Genomic DNA, 18,703 nt, shown 5'->3' with positions numbered 1-18,703 from the left:
ATTATTGTTTATACTTTGTTTGATCTATTTTTATAAATTTGGATATTTGTATTTACTTTTTAAGTAAATACCTGCAGTCAACTTGTACATTACTTTAGAAGATAAGGAATATCGAGTTAATTTAAAAATGTTATTACTAACCTTACTGGTAGTCCCCAGTCACGTGGCCTTTACAAGCACACAACAATGAGAGATCGGAGCCTTGTTGTGGAGTAGTATGGAATCCAGACCTAAATGTTTGCCAGCTAGATATCTTATAACTTAACTGTCTAAAATGTGCTAAATGCTCTGCAGTTGTGCATTTGATTTGCTACTTTATTAGCTTGTTACCTAAGTGGTTACCCTCTTCCATAATCAAGTTTCGCATGGTAACAGCAGAGAATCCCCTCCTTGATCAAGTGCCTTGCTGTCTAATATTTATTTTGTGCATGCAGCAAACTGTGTAGTGTTTTTGAGCTACTTCTATAACTTTCAGCTGGGATGTCAGTCCTGCAAATAATCTAGGTCAGAGACTGTATAACATGTTAGCAATGCGCTCGTTAGCATTTAGTTAGCATTCTCTATAGGATTTTACATCTATTTGTTAGCATTGCTAACCTACTGATTACAAAGGTTCAGTGAAAATAGCGGTCCTTCTGTTCAGTGCCGGTATTACCAAATATCCTGGTATGACGGTATGGATACTTCTCAAGCCAACTGAGCACATCCAATGTTGTGGGAATTCATTTCTTGTAGTAAAACTGTAAATAAGACTTCAATCTTGAAGATTAATTGTTTTAAAAATTTAAAAATGTAAAAAAAAAAAAAAAAAATTAAAGTACTGTTATTTTACTTGTTCTTACATTATCAGTGATTTTCCATTATAAAGTAATCTCTTTCTACATAATACCACAACTACATTTTCCTGGTATTCAATCATTTTGCTGTGTATTTCGGATGGAATCAAGGCATTTAGAATGTGCTCGATGCCACAAATGGAGCTCCTTAGGCAAAATATTTTGAACCCAGGGGGCCAGACCCACCCGGCCCAGGTCATGCTGGCTGTCTACTTTTTCTATTTTACTACTCTAAGTACTTGTTGCACACTAAAAAGTGTCATGAAAGTGCTGTACAAATCAAATGTAGTAGTTTTATTTTACTGATCAGTAATGGGAAATTGGTTTGCGTCAGTCATAAAATGGCATCATTTGAGTCACAACTGCAAAACGTAACATTAAATACATCTATATATAAATTGTACTGGAAGAACTGTCATCAATTGGACTGTGTGTAATTTATAATTATTCTTCAGGCTGTGCCTGCGCCTGACGAGAACCCACCACTACGCCATGATGTTTGCTGAGCTGAAGAGTACCAGGATGATCTTGGGGCTGACGCAGGGGTCGGGGTTCAACGGCTTCACGCCGCTCGTCACCCTGCTATTCAGACACATCATTGAGGACCCCGCCACTCTACGCCACACCATGGAGAAGGTACTGGAACACTTTCACCTATTTCAACTATTTGGTATTATTTTCAGTTTTCTGATCAGTGCAGCTGAGGGCAAGGAGAAACTTAGAGGAGCAAACTTTAGACTGTTGACAAACCCCCAGTCAGTGTTAAAATGTAGTGCACTATAGCCATTTGTAATTTGCACTTAGTGTCTGTCTGACTTCTAGGTGGTGCGGTCAGCAGTGACCAGTGGGGCGGGCAGCACCACGTCAGGTGTGGTATCAGGCTCTCTGGGCTCCAGAGAGATTAACTACATCCTGCGCGTTCTGGGCCCGGCCGCCTGCCGGAACCCAGACTGCTTCGCAGACACGGCCAACAGCTGCGTCCGGATCGCCCTACCTGCACCCCGCGGAGCTGGTACGGGTACGTTAAAACACTCTGATAGGAGTCTGGATAGTTGAATGTCCACAGGTCTATCCGGTTCAAAGGACCATGCAAAACAGTGTGGTGTGGTGACCAAGTCTTTCTGAAACTACTTCTGAATACATCTGACAGACCTGTGGCCAGTAAACTATCCGCTTGCACCTATAGCTCTCAGCTAGTGCCCCTATTTTACAGTGTGACTTAATGTGACAGTGTGTGTGTGTGGTTGCTTTAAGTGTTGGCATTTTTTTCTCACTCTGCTTAGCGTCAGATGATGAGTTTGAGAACCTGCGTATCAAGGGGCCCAACGCGGTGCAGCTGGTGAAGACCACCCCCCTCAAGCTGTCTCCGCTGCCCCCCATCCCTGACACCATCAAAGAGGTCATCTATGACATGCTCAACGCCCTGGCCGCCTACCACGCACCTGAAGAGGGTAAGACCCTCACACAAGCACCCTATCCCAATTTGTGTTTCCTCGGTACCTTGCGTCCTATGTCCTCGCCTCCTTCACTATATTGAACAAGGCACCTCCCCTCGGTTCTTAATCTCCAATGCATTAGGAGAAGGAGGGGAGGAGAGAGGATGTGAGGAATGAAAAGACATCAATGGATTGAGACAGCAAGCCGTACACCGAGTGTACAAAACATTAAGAGCACCTTCCTAATATTGAGTTGCACCCCCCCCCCCCCTTGCCCTCAGAACAGCTTGTGTCAAGTTGATCGTTCTTGATACACACGAGAAACTGTTGGGCGTGAAAAACACAGCAGTGTTGCAGTTCTTGCCACAAACCGGTGCTTCTGCCACCTACCTCCATACCCTGTTCAAATGCACTTAAAGCTTCTGTCTTGCCAATTCACCCTCTGAATGACACAAATACACTATCCATGTCTCAATTGTCTCAAGGCTTAAAAATCCTTCTTTAACCTGTCTCCTCCCCTTCATCTACACTGATTGAAGTGGATTTAACAAGTGACATCAATAAGAGATCATAGCTTTCACCTGCTACACCTTTCACTTTACACCTGCTACACGTGTGTAAAGTGAAAGGTTCTGTGGGCTAACTTCCTGTGTGTCTCTTGTGTAGCTGAGCGTCCAGAGGAGCCTGCTGTGGCGGTGCCCGGGGGGCAGGACCTGTGTCAGATCCTCCAGGACGATGATGTCTACCAGCAGTACAGACTCACCAGACAGGGCAGTGACTTCGACTCACAGTCCGCTTTCCACATCAACGTAAGTGGCTGGCTGGCTGTTTGTGAGAGTCCTTCTGGCCATGGTCCTGTTTCAGTAGTGGATACACTAGCGAAACGTTTTGCAACAGAAAACAGAAGTGTTCTTATTGGAAGTTTAGGTTATACCTCTCCGTTTCAAAATGTTTTCCCACCGACTGAACAGGGCCCAAGAGTGAGTATTATCAATGGAAACATATTAATATGTATGTTTTGAAAACTGCTGTATTAGTCTAGATATTGTAAATAATATTTTCTCCATCTCTCCTCGTTCTCTCAGGCCCAGGTGTTTACTGCTGATGGTGCTGTGGCTGACTCCTCTCAGTCTGGCACGCCCCAGGGAGAAGGTGAGGCACTCCCTCCCTGCTCTTCACCTCCAGCCTCTACTGGTATTGACTACATTTACATCCTTACACTTCTTCCTTTTGTTTGATTACATTTTAGGATGAAAATATACAATATAGTGTGTTTACACAAAATGTATGAAAAAGGATTTTGTCACGACTGCATCCTTAAAAATGTCTTTTAACAACCTCTCTGCCTCTACTTGATCCCAACTCCTCTCTTCTTTATCCCCTCCGTACATTTCCCTCTCATCTCCTCTCCCCAGCCTCTACTCCAGAGGAGATGCGTGAGGAGAAGAAGGAGGTGGAGGGTGAGAACGGAGCCAGCTCAGAGGAGGGTAAGGGGGCCAAGGCTAAGGCCTCCAAGCCCCTGATGCCCACCTCCACCATCCTGCGTCTCCTGGCAGAGCTGGTCAGGTCCTACGTGGGCATCGCCACCCTCATAGCATCCTACTGCTACACGGCCGGACAGTCTGAGCTCATCAAGGAGGTGGGTTGGTTCGCCTGGACAAAACTTCAATTTTTCGAAGTCTATTTGTATTGAGATTTTTACTACTGTAATACATTTAGCATTAAGAACCCAAAGGGATCAAAGCTTGAAGTTTCCCCAACTCTGTCCTCGGGACCCCCAGAGGTGCACGTTTAGTTTTTTTTACCTAACACTACACAGCTGATTCAAGTGATCGGAGCTGGATGATTAGGTCATTATATTATCAGCTGTGTAGATGCAAGGGCAAAAACCAAAACGTGCAGCCGGTGGGATCCTGAGGCTCGAGTTGGGGAAACCCTGCTTTCAGTACTTGAAAATGCGTTCACAAACTCCTGTTCAACTCTTCCCATCCCTGTGTTGCCGTAGCCTTTACTTGAACACGAAACAGAATGCAAATTCACATGTGCACCACAATGCCTACTCCACCCATGCTCTACCAAGGTTTTTCATCACACTTTGATCTTGTACAGTAGCTATGTTGGTCCATTGTACTTCAAACAACTTGTGTAGGCAGGTTGATTGTGGATTCAAACCTTCTCAAATAGCCTAATTCAAACTCTTAGCGGAGGTGCTCCCACAATAATGTCAATTTGTACTGCATACAATGTAAAGTGTTGGCCTTTTCACACACCAAAAGCTTTGCTACTTACAAGATTGAGTAAGCTGTTTTGTCTTGTAGTGATGTGGTGTCTGCCTGTATTTCCTTAAACCTTTATTTTGGCAATACATGTCAATATTTCATAACATGTTTTTTTGGTCCGTAGGTGTCCAACATAACAGCAGGTGGTGGTGTTGTACACAGTCACTCATATAGATATAGAGGTCTTTACAGCCTGTCTGCATTCCTGTTTTCTCTCATCATTAGCTTACCTGTGTAATGCTGACATCAGAACCACTTGTTTTATCGATTGCTGTGCTCTGTCAAATGTATATTTAGTCTAAAGTTTGTATTTCTATTTGTAATAGATTGACACTATAATACATTTACACTAGGCCTGTATCTAAAAATACATACAGCCTAATGAGACGTGCATACATACTGTTAATTCGGAAAGTGTTCAGACCCCTACACCTTTTCCACATTTTGTTACGTTACAACCTTATTCTAACATTGATTAGGTAAACAAACAATTTAATCTCCACATAATACCCCATAATGACAAAGGAAAAACAGGTTTCTAGATTATTTTTCAAATGTATAAAAAAAAAAAATGTCACATTTACATAAATACTCAGACCCTTTACTCAGTACTTCACGCACCTTTGGCGGCGATTACAGCCTCGAGTCTTTTTGGGTATGACGCTACAAGCTTGGCACCTGTATTTGGGAAGTTTCTCCTATTCTTCTCTGCAGATCCTCTCAAGCTCTGTCAGGTTGAATGAGGAGCGTCGCTGCACAGTTATTTTCAGGTCTCTTCAGAGATGTTAGATCGGGTTCAAGTCTGGGCTCTGGCTGGGCCACTCAAGGACATTCAGAGACTTGTCTCGAAGCCACTCCTGCGTTGTCTTGGCTGTGTGCTTAGGGTCGTTGTCCTGTTGGAAGATGAACCGTCGCACCAGTTTGAGATCCTGAGCGCTCTGGAGCAGGTTTTCATCACATCTCTCTGTACTTTGCTCCGTTCATCTTTCCCTCGGTACTGACTAGTCTCCCAGTCCCTGCTGCTGAAAAACATCCCCACAGCATGATGCTGCCACCACCATGCTTCACCATAGGGATGGTGCCAGGTTTCCTCCAGACGTGACATTGTGATATTCAGGCTGAAGAGTTTTATCCTGGTTTCATCAGACCGGTGAATCTTGTTTCTCATGGAGTCTTTAGGTGCCTTTTTGGCTATCTGACCAAAAAGGAGAGTAATGGATGACCTGGCCTCCACAATCACCTGACCTAAACCCAATTTGAGATGGTTTGGCATGAGTTGGACTGCAGAGTGAAGGAGAAGCAGCCAATAAGTGCTCAGCATATGTGGGAACTCCTTCAAGACTGTTGGAATAGCATTCCAGGTGCAACTAATTGAGAGAATACCAAGAGTGTGCAAAGCTGTCAAGGCAAAGGGGGGCTACTTTGAAGAATCTCAAATATAAAATATATTTTGATTTAACACTTTTTTGGGTGCTACATGATTCCTTATGTGTTATTTCATAGTTTTGATGTCTTCACTATTATTCTACAATGTAGAAAATAGTCAAGATAAAGAAAAACCCTTGAATGAGTAGGTGTTCTAAAAATTGACTGCTGCTGTATTTTTATTTATGTAGTAGCAGGACACTGTGAATTCCATTATTCCACTGAAGAGTATGAATAAATCTAATCAGTCACGTGGGCCGAATTTAACCGGTGTAGACCTTACAGTGAAATGCTTACTTACGAGCCCCTAACCGACATTGCAGTTTCAAGAAATACAGATAAAAGTAACAAGTAATTAAAGAGCAGCAGTAAAAAATAACAATATATACAGGGGGGTGCCAGTTAGTTGAGGTAGTATGTACATGTAGGTAGAGGTAAAGTGACTATGCCTAGATGACAACAGAGTGTGGCAGTGGTGTCGGGAATGGGAGCAATGCGAATAGTCTGGGTAGCCATTTGACTAGATGTTCAGGAGTCTTGTGGCTTGAGGGTAGAAGCTGTTTAGAAGCCTCTTGGACCTAGATTTGGCGCTCTGGTACCGCTTGCCGTGTGGTAGCGGGGAGAACAGTCTATGACTAGGGTGGCTGGAGTCTTTGACACTTTTTAGGGCCTTCCTCTGACCACTGCCTGGTATAGAGGTCCTGGATGGCAAGAAGCTTGGCCCCAGTGATGTACTGGGCTAATCGCACTACCCTCTAGTGCCTTGCTGTCGGTGGCCGAGCAGTTGCCATACCAGGCAGTGATGCAACCAGTCGGGATGCTATCGATGGTGCAGCTGTAGAACCTTTTGATGATCTGAGGACCCATGCCAAATCTTTTCAGTCTCCTGAGGGGAATAGGTTTTGTTGTGCCTTCTTCACGACTGTCTTGGTGTGCTTGGACCATGTTAGTTTGTTGGTGATGTGGCCACCAAGGAACTTGAAGCTCAACTTGCTCCACTCAACCCCGTCGATGAGAATGGGGGGGTACTCGGTCCTCTTTTTCCTGTAGTCCATAATCTCCTTTGTCTTGATCACGTTGAGGGACAGGTTGTTGTCCTGGTACCACACGGCCAGGTCTCTGACCTCCTCCCTATAAGTCTGTTTGAGATTGTTTGAATCCTAAGCCACCTGCCTACTAGTGCTGACTGATTAGTGCTCCTGTAGGTCGCTAAGATGTTAGCGTTGTCAGAAATGCTACAGAAGGTTAAACGTTGTTAGTTCTTAATGGACAGAAATAAGCATGTGAGAGTGATAAATTATACATTCATTAACTTTTGCCCCTACAAACTTATTCAGTCCGAAAGGTGGCAAGTCTAATCGTCACTTTATGGACCCTGTATTCTCGTTCTTATCTGACACCTAGATAGTGAGCTAGGTCGGGGCAAGACATTGTCTTTTTTCTTCATGCTATTGACCCTGTTAAACGTCCGGTATGTGGTTCTCGGTAACAGCCCAATGGCTAATGACGAGGGCAGGGAGCGTCTACGACATTGGTGTCATGTTGTCTTAGATATAATGTTAGGGAGATGTGAATTTAACATTGAGCTTCAATCAAAGGCTATTGTTGCGCTGACTGGCATTATGTATACGTTTGTCCAGTAAGTTCCTCAGTATTGTCCCGACTCTAGTCCTCTCCTGGCCTTTGTGCTGGACCACCCAGCGGTCCAACTCTACTTTTCTCTCTCCCTGTGCTGCACCGTTCTATATTTGTTGGGTATAATACTTGTCCTCCTGACTCACTTTGCTTTCTCTCTCCCCCCCTGCAGGACTGTAGTGTCTTAGCCTTCGTGCTGGACCACCTGCTGCCCCACACCCAGAGCTCTGAGGATAAGGACACCCCTGCCCTGGCACGTCTGTTCCTGGCCAGCTTGGCAGCCGCCGGCACAGGCACCGACGCGCAAGTGGCTCTGGTCAACGAGGTGAAGGCCGCACTCAGCCGGGCGCTGGCCATGGCAGAGGGCACGGAGAAACACGCCAGGTGTGTGTGAGAGAATTGTGTGTGTCAACCTTGCGGCGGTGCGTGCTATGCCACTGCTTATAGCAATCAGTTAAGTATAACTGTAAGAAGTCTTAAGACGTGTAAAATAAATGATATCCAGGTCAGGGCTCTAGCTATGCATTTGGTTTGCTAGCTAAGTAGCTACAGCAGAGACAATCAATCCCCTCCTGGATCAAGATCCCTGTTGCCTAAAATTGTTTTGTGCGTACATTTTTTTATATCGATATAGAAATAGTGCCTCTTGTGTACACTTCTGGTAATACCGTATACCCTGGTATGGTACAGAAACGGTATGACGGTATGAACATCTGTATACAGCCCAACCCTAATAGATATCACTGTTATGTACTAATATAGCCATCAGAGCCAGTTAATGCTTCAACTTTATTATGCAGTTTATAATAAAGATTTACTGACCACCCCCCCTCCCAGGCTCCAGGCAGTGATGTGTATCATCAGCACCATCATGGAGTCGTGTCCGTCCACCTCTAGCTTCTACAGCACGGCAGCAGCCAAGACGCAGCACAACGGCATGAACAACATCATACGTCTCTTCCTCAAGAAGGGACTGGTTAACGACCTGGCTAGAGTACCACACAGCCTCGACCTGTCCAGGTACACACACCTCTGATGCTCTCAAACCCCTCACGCAGGTTTCACATTCACCCTCTCGGATGATTCACATTCACCCTCTCTCGGAGGATTCACACTCACCCTCTCTCGGAGGATTCACACTCACCCTCTCTCGGAGGATTCACACTCACCCTCTCTCGGAGGATTCACACTCACCCTCTCTCGGAGGATTCACACTCACCCTCTCTCGGAGGATTCACACTCACCCTCTCTCGGAGGATTCACACTCACCCTCTCTCGGAGGATTCACACTCACCCTCTCTCGGAGGATTCACACTCACCCTCTCTCGGAGGATTCACCCTCACCCTCTCTCGGAGGATTCACCCTCACCCTCTCTCGGAGGATTCACCCTCACCCTCTCTCGGAGGATTCACCCTCACCCTCTCTCGGAGGATTCACCCTCACCCTCTCTCGGAGGATTCACCCTCACCCTCTCTCGGAGGATTCACCCTCACCCTCTCTCGGAGGATTCACCCTCACCCTCTCTCGGAGGATTCACCCTCACCCTCTCTCGGAGGATTCACCCTCACCCTCTCTCGGAGGATTCACACTCACCCTCTCTCGGAGGCTTCACACTCACCCTCTCTCGGAGGCTTCACACTCACCCTCTCTCGGAGGCTTCACACTCACCCTCTCTCGGAGGCTTCACACTCACCCTCTCTCGGAGGCTTCACACTCACCCTCTCTCGGAGGATTCACACTCACCCTCTCTCGGAGGAGTCACATTCTCTCGGAGGAGTCACATATAAGAAAAGGTTATTGTTCTCAAACAATTGCAGTGCGCACATGGAGCGGGCTTTTCTGTCTTGCGTGTAAAAGTGATCATTTGAAATGAAGACTTAATTGGTAACTTTACTTTACTTGTGTAACTTTACTTGTGATAGGCCTACAAACCTTAATGTGCTCTGTTCCTTGCTCCTCCCACCGATAGAGAGAGAGAACATTGCATGGCTGCTTGTGTGGCAAGCAAGTAGGAGTTATCTAATCAATGGAAGATGGAATTAAAATGACTGTATTGAATGTGAAATGAGAAGATTACAACAACCAAAAGCCAACCGGTGGGCTGCTATTTATAATCCGAACGGAGTTGTTGCTTTTAGCTGTAGGTTGGGTAGAAGTGCAGTAACGTTATGTAGGCTAGCCTCAATTAGCCTAGCTAGCTAGGTTTTTTTTATATATATATATATTTTTTATCCCCTTTTCTCCCCGATTTTCGTGGTATCCAATCGCTAGTAATTACTATCTTGTCTCATCGCTACAACTCCCGTACGGGCTCGGGAGAGACGAAGGTCGAAAGTCATGCGTCCTCCGAAGCACAACCCAACCAAGCCGCACTGCTTCTTAACACAGCGCGCCTCCAACCCGGAAGCCAGCCGCACCAATGTGTCGGAGGAAACACCGTGCACCCGCCCCCCTCGGTTAGCGCGCACTGCGCCCGGCCCGCCACAGGAGTCGCTGGAGCGCGATGAGACAAGGATATCCCTACCGGCCAAACCCTCCCATTTTAGATGGACAATAGAGTGCTGAACTAGTTTAGGGAACAGAACCGAAAACCTGAAAATAACATTTATTTGAGGAACAGAATCAGGACCGGGAACAGAAGTGAATCTACTGTTCCAGAATAGAACTGTTATTTTAAAAGCATGGGAACCGGCACATTTTTTTTAAAGTTCCGGGCATTTTCTTCCAGTCCCACACAAAAAAGCACCTATGCAAAGCTCTGTCACTCAAAGTGAAATCTCCCCCGTGGGTGTTTCTTCCAAAGAAGTTATAAAACAGCCTGTCTAGCCACAGCTGGCTAGTGATAGCTTCTCCCCCCCCCCCCCCCCCCCCCCTTGGTCATTGCAGTCTCAAATTTGTATACATTTCTCAACTTGTCGCCGATGATCAAACCGCTGAATGATTTCTGCATATTTTCTCACCATTGATTTCTTCTCAGTCCTAACATGGCCAACACGGTGAATGCAGCTCTGAAACCCCTGGAGACTCTGTCCCGTATCGTCAACCAGCCCAGCAGCCTGTTTGGAGGGAAAGGGGGATCCAGCAAGAACAAGGCTGAGCACGACACTGTGGGAGCCGCCAGGGACTCAAACAGCACCACACAAGGTACCACAGGTGATACGTCTGTATATATGTGTGTGTGTGTGTGTGTGTGTGTGTGTGTGTATAAACTCAGCAAAAAAAGAAATGTCCCTTTTTCAGGACCCTGTCTTTAAAATATAATTCGTAAAAATCCAAATAACTTCACAGATCTTCATTGTAAAGGGTTTAAACACTGTTTCTCATGCTTGTTCAATGAACCATAAACAATTAATGAAGATGCACCTGTGGAACGGTCGTTAAGACACGAACAGCTTTCGGACGGTAGGCAATTAAGGTCACAGTTATGAAAACTTAGGACACTAAAGAAGCCTTTCTACTGACTATGAAAAACACCAAAAGAAAGATGCCCAGGGTCCCTGCTCATCTGCGTGAACGTGCCTTAGGCATGCTGCAAGGAGACATGAGGACTGCAGATGTGGGTAAGGCAATAAATTGCAATGTCTGTATTGTGAGACGCCTAAGACAGAGCTACAGGGAGACAGGACGGACAGCTGATCGTCCTCGCAGTGGCAGACCACGTGTAACAAAACCTGCACAGGATTGGTACATCCGAACATCACACCTGCGGAACAGGTACAGGAACAACAACTGCCTGAGTTACACCAAGAATGCACAATCCCTTCATCATTGCTCAGACTGTCCACAATAGACTGAGAGAGGCTGGACTGAGGGCTTGTAGGCCTGTTGTAAGGCAGATCCTCACCAGACATCACCGGCAACAACGTTGCCTATGGGCACTAACCCACCGTCGCTAGATCAGACAGGACTGGCAAAAAGTGCCCTTCACTGACGAGTCGCGGTTTTGTCTCACCAGAGGTGATGGTCGGATTTGTGTTTATCGTCGAAGGAATGAGCGTTACACCAAGGCCTATACTCTGGAGCGGGATCGATTTTGGAGGTGGAGGGTCTGGGGCAGTGTGTCACCACATCATCGGACTGAGCTTGTTGTCATTACAGTCAAACTCAACGCTGTGCGATATAGGTGAAGACATCCTCCTCCCTCATGTGGTACCCTTCCTGCAGGCTCATCCTGACATGATCCTCCAGCATGACAATGCCACCAGCCTTACTGCTTGTTCTGTGTGTGATTTCCTGCAAGTCCGGAATGCCAGTGTTCTGCCATGGCCAGCGAAGAGCCCAGATCTCAATCCCAATCCCATTGAGCATGTCTGGGACCTGTTGGGGCTAGGGCCATTCCCCCCAGAAATGTCCGGGAACTTGCTGGTGCCTTGGTAGAAGAGTAGGGTAACATCTCATAGCAAGAACTGACAAATCTGGTGCACTCAATGAGGAGGAGATGCACTGCAGTACTTAATGCAGCTGGTGGCAACCCTGGATACTGACTGTTAATTTTGATTTTGACCACCTTTTGTTCAGGGGCACATTATTCAATTTCTGTTAGTCAAATGTCTGTGGAAATTGTTCAATTTATGTCTAAGTTGTTGAATCTTGTGTAAATATTTGTATGAACATATGTTCAGTTTGCTGAAAATAAACGCAGTTGACAGTGAGAAGAAGTTTCTTTTTTTGCTAAGTTTGTGTGTGTATTAATATGTATACTGGTTAAGTGTGCCTTGAATTCTAAATGGATCACAGACTGTCACCAGCAAAGCACCATCACACCTCCTCCTCCATGCTTCACTTTGGGAACTACACATGCGGAGATCATCCGTTCACCTACTCTGCGTCTCACAAAGACACGGCGGTTGGAACCAAAAATCTCAAATTTGGGTTCATCAGACCAAAGGACAGATTTCCACTGGTCTAATGTCCATTGCTCGTGTTTCTTGGCCCAAGCAAGTCTCTTCTTCTTATTGGTGTCCTTTAATAGTGGTTTCTTTGCAGCAATTCAACCATGAAGGCCTGATTCAGGCAGTCTTCTCTAAACAGTTGAGGTTGAGATGTGTCTGCTATTGAACTCTGAAGAATTTATTTGGGCTGCAATTTCTGAGGCTGGTAACTCTAATGAACTTATCCTCTGCAGCAGAGGTAACTGGGTCTTCATTCCTATGGCGGTCCTCATGAGAGCCAGTTTCATCATAGTGCTTGATGGTTTTTGGGACTGCACTTGAAGGAACTTTCAAAGTCATTGAAATTTTCTGCATTGACTGACCTTCATGTCTTGAAGTAATGATGGACTGTCATTTCTATTTGCTTATTTCAGCTGTTCATGCCATAATATGGACTTAGTCCTATTTGGTAAAATACCATCTTCTGTATACCACCCCTACCTTGTCACAACACAACTGATTGGCTCAAACGTATTAAGAAGGAAAGAAATACTACAAAATGTTTTTTAACAAGGCACACCTGTTAATTGAAATGCATTCCAGATGACTACCTCATAAAGCTGATTGAGAGAATGCCACGAGTGTGCGCAAAGCTGTCAAGGCAAAGGGGTGGCTGCTTTGAAGAATCTGAAATATAAATAATATTTTGATTTGTATAACACTTTTTGGATTACTACGTGCTTCCATATGTATTATTTCATAGTTTTGATGTCTTCACTATTATTCTACAATGTTGAAACTAGTAAAAAATAAAGAAAAACCCTTGAATGAGTAGGTGTATCCATCTTCTGACCGGTACACACTCTACATGGTCAAAAGTATGTGTATGCAGTGTCAGTGTATGTCAGTGTATGCAGTATGTGTATGCACTGTCATAGGATGCCAGCTTTCCAACAAGTCAGTTCGTCAAATTTTGTCCCTGCTAGAGCTGCCCAGGTCAACTTTAAGTGCATTTATTGTGAAGTAGAAACATCTAGGAGCACCAACGGCTCAGCCTCAAAGTCGTAGGCCACACAAGCTCACAGAACGGGACCGCTGAGTGCTGTAGCACATAAAAATGATCGGTCCTCGGTTTCAACACTCACTACCGATTTCCATACTGCCTCTTGAAGCTATGTCAGCACGAGCTGTTTGTCTGGAGCTTCATCAAATGGGTTTCCATGGCCGAGCAGCCACACACATGCGTAAGATCACCATGCGCAATACCAAGCTTGGACTGGAGTGGTGTAAAGCTCGACGCCATTGGACTCTGGAGCAGTGGAAATGCGTTCTCTGAATCACGCTTCACCATCTGGCAATCCGACGGACGAATCTGGGTTTGGTGGATGCCAGGAAAACTCTACCTGCTCGAATGCTTAGTGCCAACTGTCAAGTTTGGTGGAGAAGGAATAATGGTCTGTGGCTGTTTTTCATGGTTTGGGCTAGGCCCCTTAGTTCCAGTGAAGGGAAATCTTAATGTTACAGCGTACAATGACATTCTAGACGATTTTGTGCTTCTAACTTTGTGGCATCAGTTTGGGGAAGGCCCTTTCTTGTTTCAGCATGACAATGCCCCCATGCACAAAGTGAGGTCTGTACAGAAATGGTTTGGAAGAACTTGACTACCCTGCACAGAGCCCTGACCTCAACCCCATCAAACATCTTTGGGATGAATTTGATCGCAGACTGCGAGTCAGGCCTAATCCCCCAACATCAGTGTCCGACCTTAATAATGCTGTTGTGGCTGAATAGAAGCAAGTCCCCACAGCAATGTTCCAGCATCTAGTGGAAAGCCTTCCCAGAAGAGTGGAGGCTGTTATAGCATCAAAGTTGGGACCAACTCCATATTAATGCCCTTGATTTTGGAATGAGATGTTCAACGAGCAGGTGTCCACATACTTATATATATATATATATAAAATTACACTCGCACACATTTTAAATGCTTGATTTGAATCCACCAAAAAAAAGGATCCAAACATTTCAAAGGTCCCTGTATGCATGGCACGCAAGGGTACAGAAAGCACGCCCTTCTCCCAAACAGCTAGGCTGCCCACGACAGCTGAAACAGAGCAGTACCTAGCCAATTGCTTTGCCCTCGTTTTTGTCAGTCCCTCAATCTGGAGGCCACTCCCTGCAAGCCTGTGTACATGGCCGAGACTGCCAAATATCAGCACCACCAGCTGGCACCTCCACCCGAGGCTGTCCCAGCATGCCACAAGGGGCTGGTACAGAAGCGGCTTCTCAGCCAAGGCCTGTTCCATGTAGCCGTCCAATGACCAGCCCACTTCCAAAATGAGCACCTCTCCTGGCCTCTACCCACAACAATATCTGGCACACAGGAAAACATCATAAACCTCAAACCAGCTTCCCCTTACACAAGAATGTTTATGCATGTGTGCTGTTGGTGACATTACTTTTCTCACCTTGCTGGCTATCAGGTCAACAAAGTGGTCATGTTTAGCAATGTATTAATCCTTGCATTAACATACACACACACGTTCGCACTCATAAACACACATACACATGTACTAACAAATATGGTCACACTACACACAAACACATACTCCACAGAAGCAAAGGGAAATGGAAAGGCCTAATTTGGACTGTTCTAGGCTTATCGTTCCGTTCATCTTACTGGATCCATGTTCGTTGCAGGTGACTCGGTTGAGGGGACTCTGGTCGAGGGCAGTCACAGGGTCCAAGGGACAGACAGTGACCTGATGGATGGAGAGACGGAGGGAGACACAGTAGTCATCGCTGGACAGCCGGAGGTGCTCAGCACCACAGCCATGCAGGTAGAGAACGAGCTGGTGGATCTGATAGACGAGCTGTTGGAGAGAGATGCCGGTGCCGTCAACAGCTCCATTATCGGTAAGCAAAGCAGCCTGCTGTCCAGGACTCTGTTCAGAAGGGTGAAACGTTACAAAACCATCAGGTAGAATTTTTTTTTTTGTAGAATAGCTGATTGTCTGTCGTGCAGAATTGGGCAAATGTTCTACTCTTTCGCATACATCTCTATTGGAAAGATTGTTAACGTTTCACCCCTCTGAATACACCACTGGGCTCATCATACTGATATGGGATGGTGTCAATTGAAAGGGGCGGGCACATACAATGCAGTCTTGATGGCTTATTTTTTTAATATTTTGTTATATCGGTTTTGTCACTCAGTGGGACGTGGTAGCGGTGAGGACGAATCACAAGAGGACGTATTGATGGATGAGGCGCCATCCAATATCAGTCAGGCGTCTACTCTACAGACCAACAGAGAAGGTAGGTGCTGGCGCTGATGGTTTCTTTTCACGTTGTCCTCCATGATTCCCACAGTTATGGTGGATGCGTAACCAGGCCAGCACAGTATAGCTTAGCTCGGATCTGTCATAAAGATACATTAAATTACTATTTCATTTGTTATATTCAGTACTATGGGGTTATTAGTGTGAAAAGGGTTGAAGTGTGTTGGGTCTCTCCATCTGTCCTTTACTGTCTCTCCATCTCACCTTCCAACTCTCCTTCACTGTCCTCCATCGACCCTTCACTGTTCTCTCCATCTCACCCTCCAACTCCTTCACTGTCCTCCATCTCACCCTCCAACTGTCCGTCTTTTCCTATCGTAGACTCTATGAACATCCTGGAGCCTGAGGATGAGGAGCACACGCAGGAGGAAGACTCCAGCGGCAGCAATGATGATGAAGACAGCCAAGATGAAGAGGAGGAGGAAGAAGAGGAAGAGGAGGAGGACCAGGTGAGGAAAAGGGAGTGTTTTTGGTGTTTGTGTAACAAATAACCATACTTGACTAGTAACCTTTTTTGAGACCTGAGGAGTTGCATTGGCTCCGGCTTTATGGGCTAATATAGGGAAGATCTGGTTGTGAACCCGCTCGGTCCCATTTGAACGGTCTCCATTCACTTTTTAGAGTTAGTTTTACACTATGTAATGTAAGAAAAATATTCCATGTTCTCTTTCTCTCAGGATGATGAAGAAGGTGATGAGGATGATGATGATGAAGGGTCGGAGATGGAGCTGGATGAAGATTTCCCAGACATCAACGCTGCGCCACACATTCGCTTCGAGAGGTTTGACCGCGATGATGATCTCATCATCGAGTTTGACAACATGTTCTCCACCACCGGTGAGTCATCTTGGTGTTTTATTCGTCTTTGTTTTTAATATATGGATAGATTTAGAAGGCAATTTATGTTATTGGCCTGGGCCCATATTTATAAAGTTTCTTGGTGTAGGAGTGCTAATTTAGGATTAGTACCCCCTGTCAATCATATTCCTTTTAATCTGAAAGGCAGAACTGATCCTAGATCAGCACTCCTACTCAGATGCTTTATGAGTACGATCCCTGATATCTCCAAGTAGATTTCTAGTCTCTCTTCGAAATCCTCTTTAACAACTAAGACTACAGACACACAGCCTTACCAATAGCTGGATTAGCTATGTAGCTATAGTAATATATAGCCTAGATTATGATAACCATGTAACGGTATGTAGAATGACGGGGTTGTGTCACTACGTGTCCCCCTAATGTCTGCAACTGTTCTCTCTGTTTATCATGTTCCCATCAGCTGACATCCCTCCCTCCCCAGGCAACATCCCCAGCTCCCACCCCCTGATGGTGCGTCATGCCGACCACGGCTCCTTAACGCTGGGCGGAGCGGGCACCAACAACCGTCTAGCGCAAGGCATGGGTCGCAGCCAGAGAACGCTACGCCAGCTCACCGCCAACACGGGCCACACCATACACGTCCACTACCCTGGGAACAGACAGCCCAACCCCCCACTCATCCTGCAGAGGTGAGACCGATGCTACAGTGAATGAATAGATGAATTAATGGGACTTTTCCTTGATTCGGTCAAATACTTCAGCTGCCTTTTGATTTAGTTTGCCAGGTACAAAGGGATCTTTGGAATAGTCCTCAAGTTCATAGTCCAAGCAAAATCAATCGCACCTCATAAACAAAGTATTGACACTAGTTGCTTTATTGATGTTTGACCCAGGTCCATTTCTAAGGAGGTCATGTCTGTGTATGTGGGTGGGTTTAAAGAGAATACTAAGATTATATATATGCCTGTGCCTTCCCTCTCCTCTAGACTGCTGGGTCCCAGTGCTGCAGCAGACATCCTGCAGTTGTCCAGCTCTCTGCCACTGCAGTCCCGCGGCCGTGCCCGACTCCTGGTGGGCAACGAGGACGTGCACATCATCGCCCGATCTGACGACGAGCTACTGGACGACTTCTTCCATGAGCAGAGCAGCACCGGAGGACAAGCAGGTAGGACACTCAATCACTGTCCACGCTGCTCTATGGGGCCGCTTTACCAGACCCATGTTAAGCCTAGTCCTGGATGTGGAAATACTTTCATTGGAGATTAAGTCCAGGACAAGGAGGAATCTCTGTGGGGAACGGTGTCCTAAGGGCTTAGTCTGTGCTAGTAGCCCCAGTCAAAGCTTTGATTTGCATTTCGTTGAATTGCTCGTAATTCTGTTTGTATCCTGTCTTTCCAGGCACTCTGTCGAGTATCCCCACTGCCTTAACCCGATGGACTGATGAGTGTAAAGTGCTGGATGCTGAGAGCATGCACGACTGTGTCGCAGGTATTTCACATCTACTAGTCTGCTATTGGACTGACACATGATTATTGTATTCCCTGATTCTCATATTGTTGCTGAATCATGCAGTCACACACAGTATACTTCACCCCTCTAACCCCACCCCTCTATCTCTCTCTCTCCTTCCCAGTGGTGAAGGTTCCTATCCTGCAGCACCTGGAGACTCTGAGAGACGAGGAGCTGGAGGAGAGGAGGGAAAAGAGACGGAGACAGCTGGCTGAGGAAGAGGAGGCTAAGCAGAACGACAGAAGAACAGGGGGAGAGGAGGCCAGGGAACAGAGTCTACAGGGCTCAGGACTGGGGACGGTCAACGGTGCTGCTGGAGAGACCACTGCTGGTACTGCCACTTTGTTTTGAAATGCCTTTATTTGTAATATTGCTTTTACCGGATTCATCAAGTTCTCTAACTTGTAAACAATTTTGCTCAAGTGAATTATTTTCAGATAATGTTCTGGTCATTTTCAGTGTTATTGTTCTGTGCATGTGTTTAGTAGCCTAACCCAAACCCTCTGGACCCTTCTGAAGCCAGTGGACAGACGGGCGGACGGACAGATTAGCGG

At 46.0% G+C, this 18,703-nt stretch overlaps 1 protein-coding gene across 26 annotated transcripts in view; it reads left to right on the top strand.

Annotated features, from left to right (window-relative positions):
* LOC139558019 (E3 ubiquitin-protein ligase HUWE1-like) overlaps positions 1–18,703 on the top strand; it is a 77,361-nt gene that overhangs the window by 39,240 nt on the left and 19,418 nt on the right. For 19 of the 26 annotated variants that reach the window (XR_011671523.1, XR_011671524.1, XM_071373403.1 and 16 more), the window contains 17 exons: positions 1,292–1,472; positions 1,659–1,854; positions 2,120–2,287; positions 2,939–3,081; positions 3,358–3,466; positions 3,688–3,911; positions 7,784–7,995; positions 8,449–8,631; positions 10,590–10,765; positions 15,181–15,396; positions 15,697–15,798; positions 16,143–16,270; positions 16,499–16,658; positions 17,101–17,329; positions 17,627–17,805; positions 18,039–18,128; positions 18,274–18,480. Coding sequence is in view for 24 of the 26 variants with exons in the window: in XM_071373403.1 (XP_071229504.1) it covers positions 1,292–1,472; positions 1,659–1,854; positions 2,120–2,287; positions 2,939–3,081; positions 3,358–3,466; positions 3,688–3,911; positions 7,784–7,995; positions 8,449–8,631; positions 10,590–10,765; positions 15,181–15,396; positions 15,697–15,798; positions 16,143–16,270; positions 16,499–16,658; positions 17,101–17,329; positions 17,627–17,805; positions 18,039–18,128; positions 18,274–18,480 (2,903 nt within the window). In the remaining 2 variants the exon portion in view is untranslated. The remainder of the gene's footprint in view (positions 1–1,291; positions 1,473–1,658; positions 1,855–2,119; positions 2,288–2,938; positions 3,082–3,357; positions 3,467–3,687; positions 3,912–7,783; positions 7,996–8,448; positions 8,632–10,589; positions 10,766–15,180; positions 15,397–15,696; positions 15,799–16,142; positions 16,271–16,498; positions 16,659–17,100; positions 17,330–17,626; positions 17,806–18,038; positions 18,129–18,273; positions 18,481–18,703) is intronic. The other 7 variants (XM_071373424.1, XM_071373422.1, XM_071373423.1 and 4 more) reach the window with 4 other exon arrangements.

This window comes from Salvelinus alpinus, chromosome 28 (assembly GCF_045679555.1).
Source record: "Salvelinus alpinus chromosome 28, SLU_Salpinus.1, whole genome shotgun sequence".
Classification (NCBI taxonomy): Eukaryota; Metazoa; Chordata; class Actinopteri; order Salmoniformes; family Salmonidae; genus Salvelinus; species Salvelinus alpinus.
This window is presented reverse-complemented; position numbering and strand designations above follow the sequence as displayed.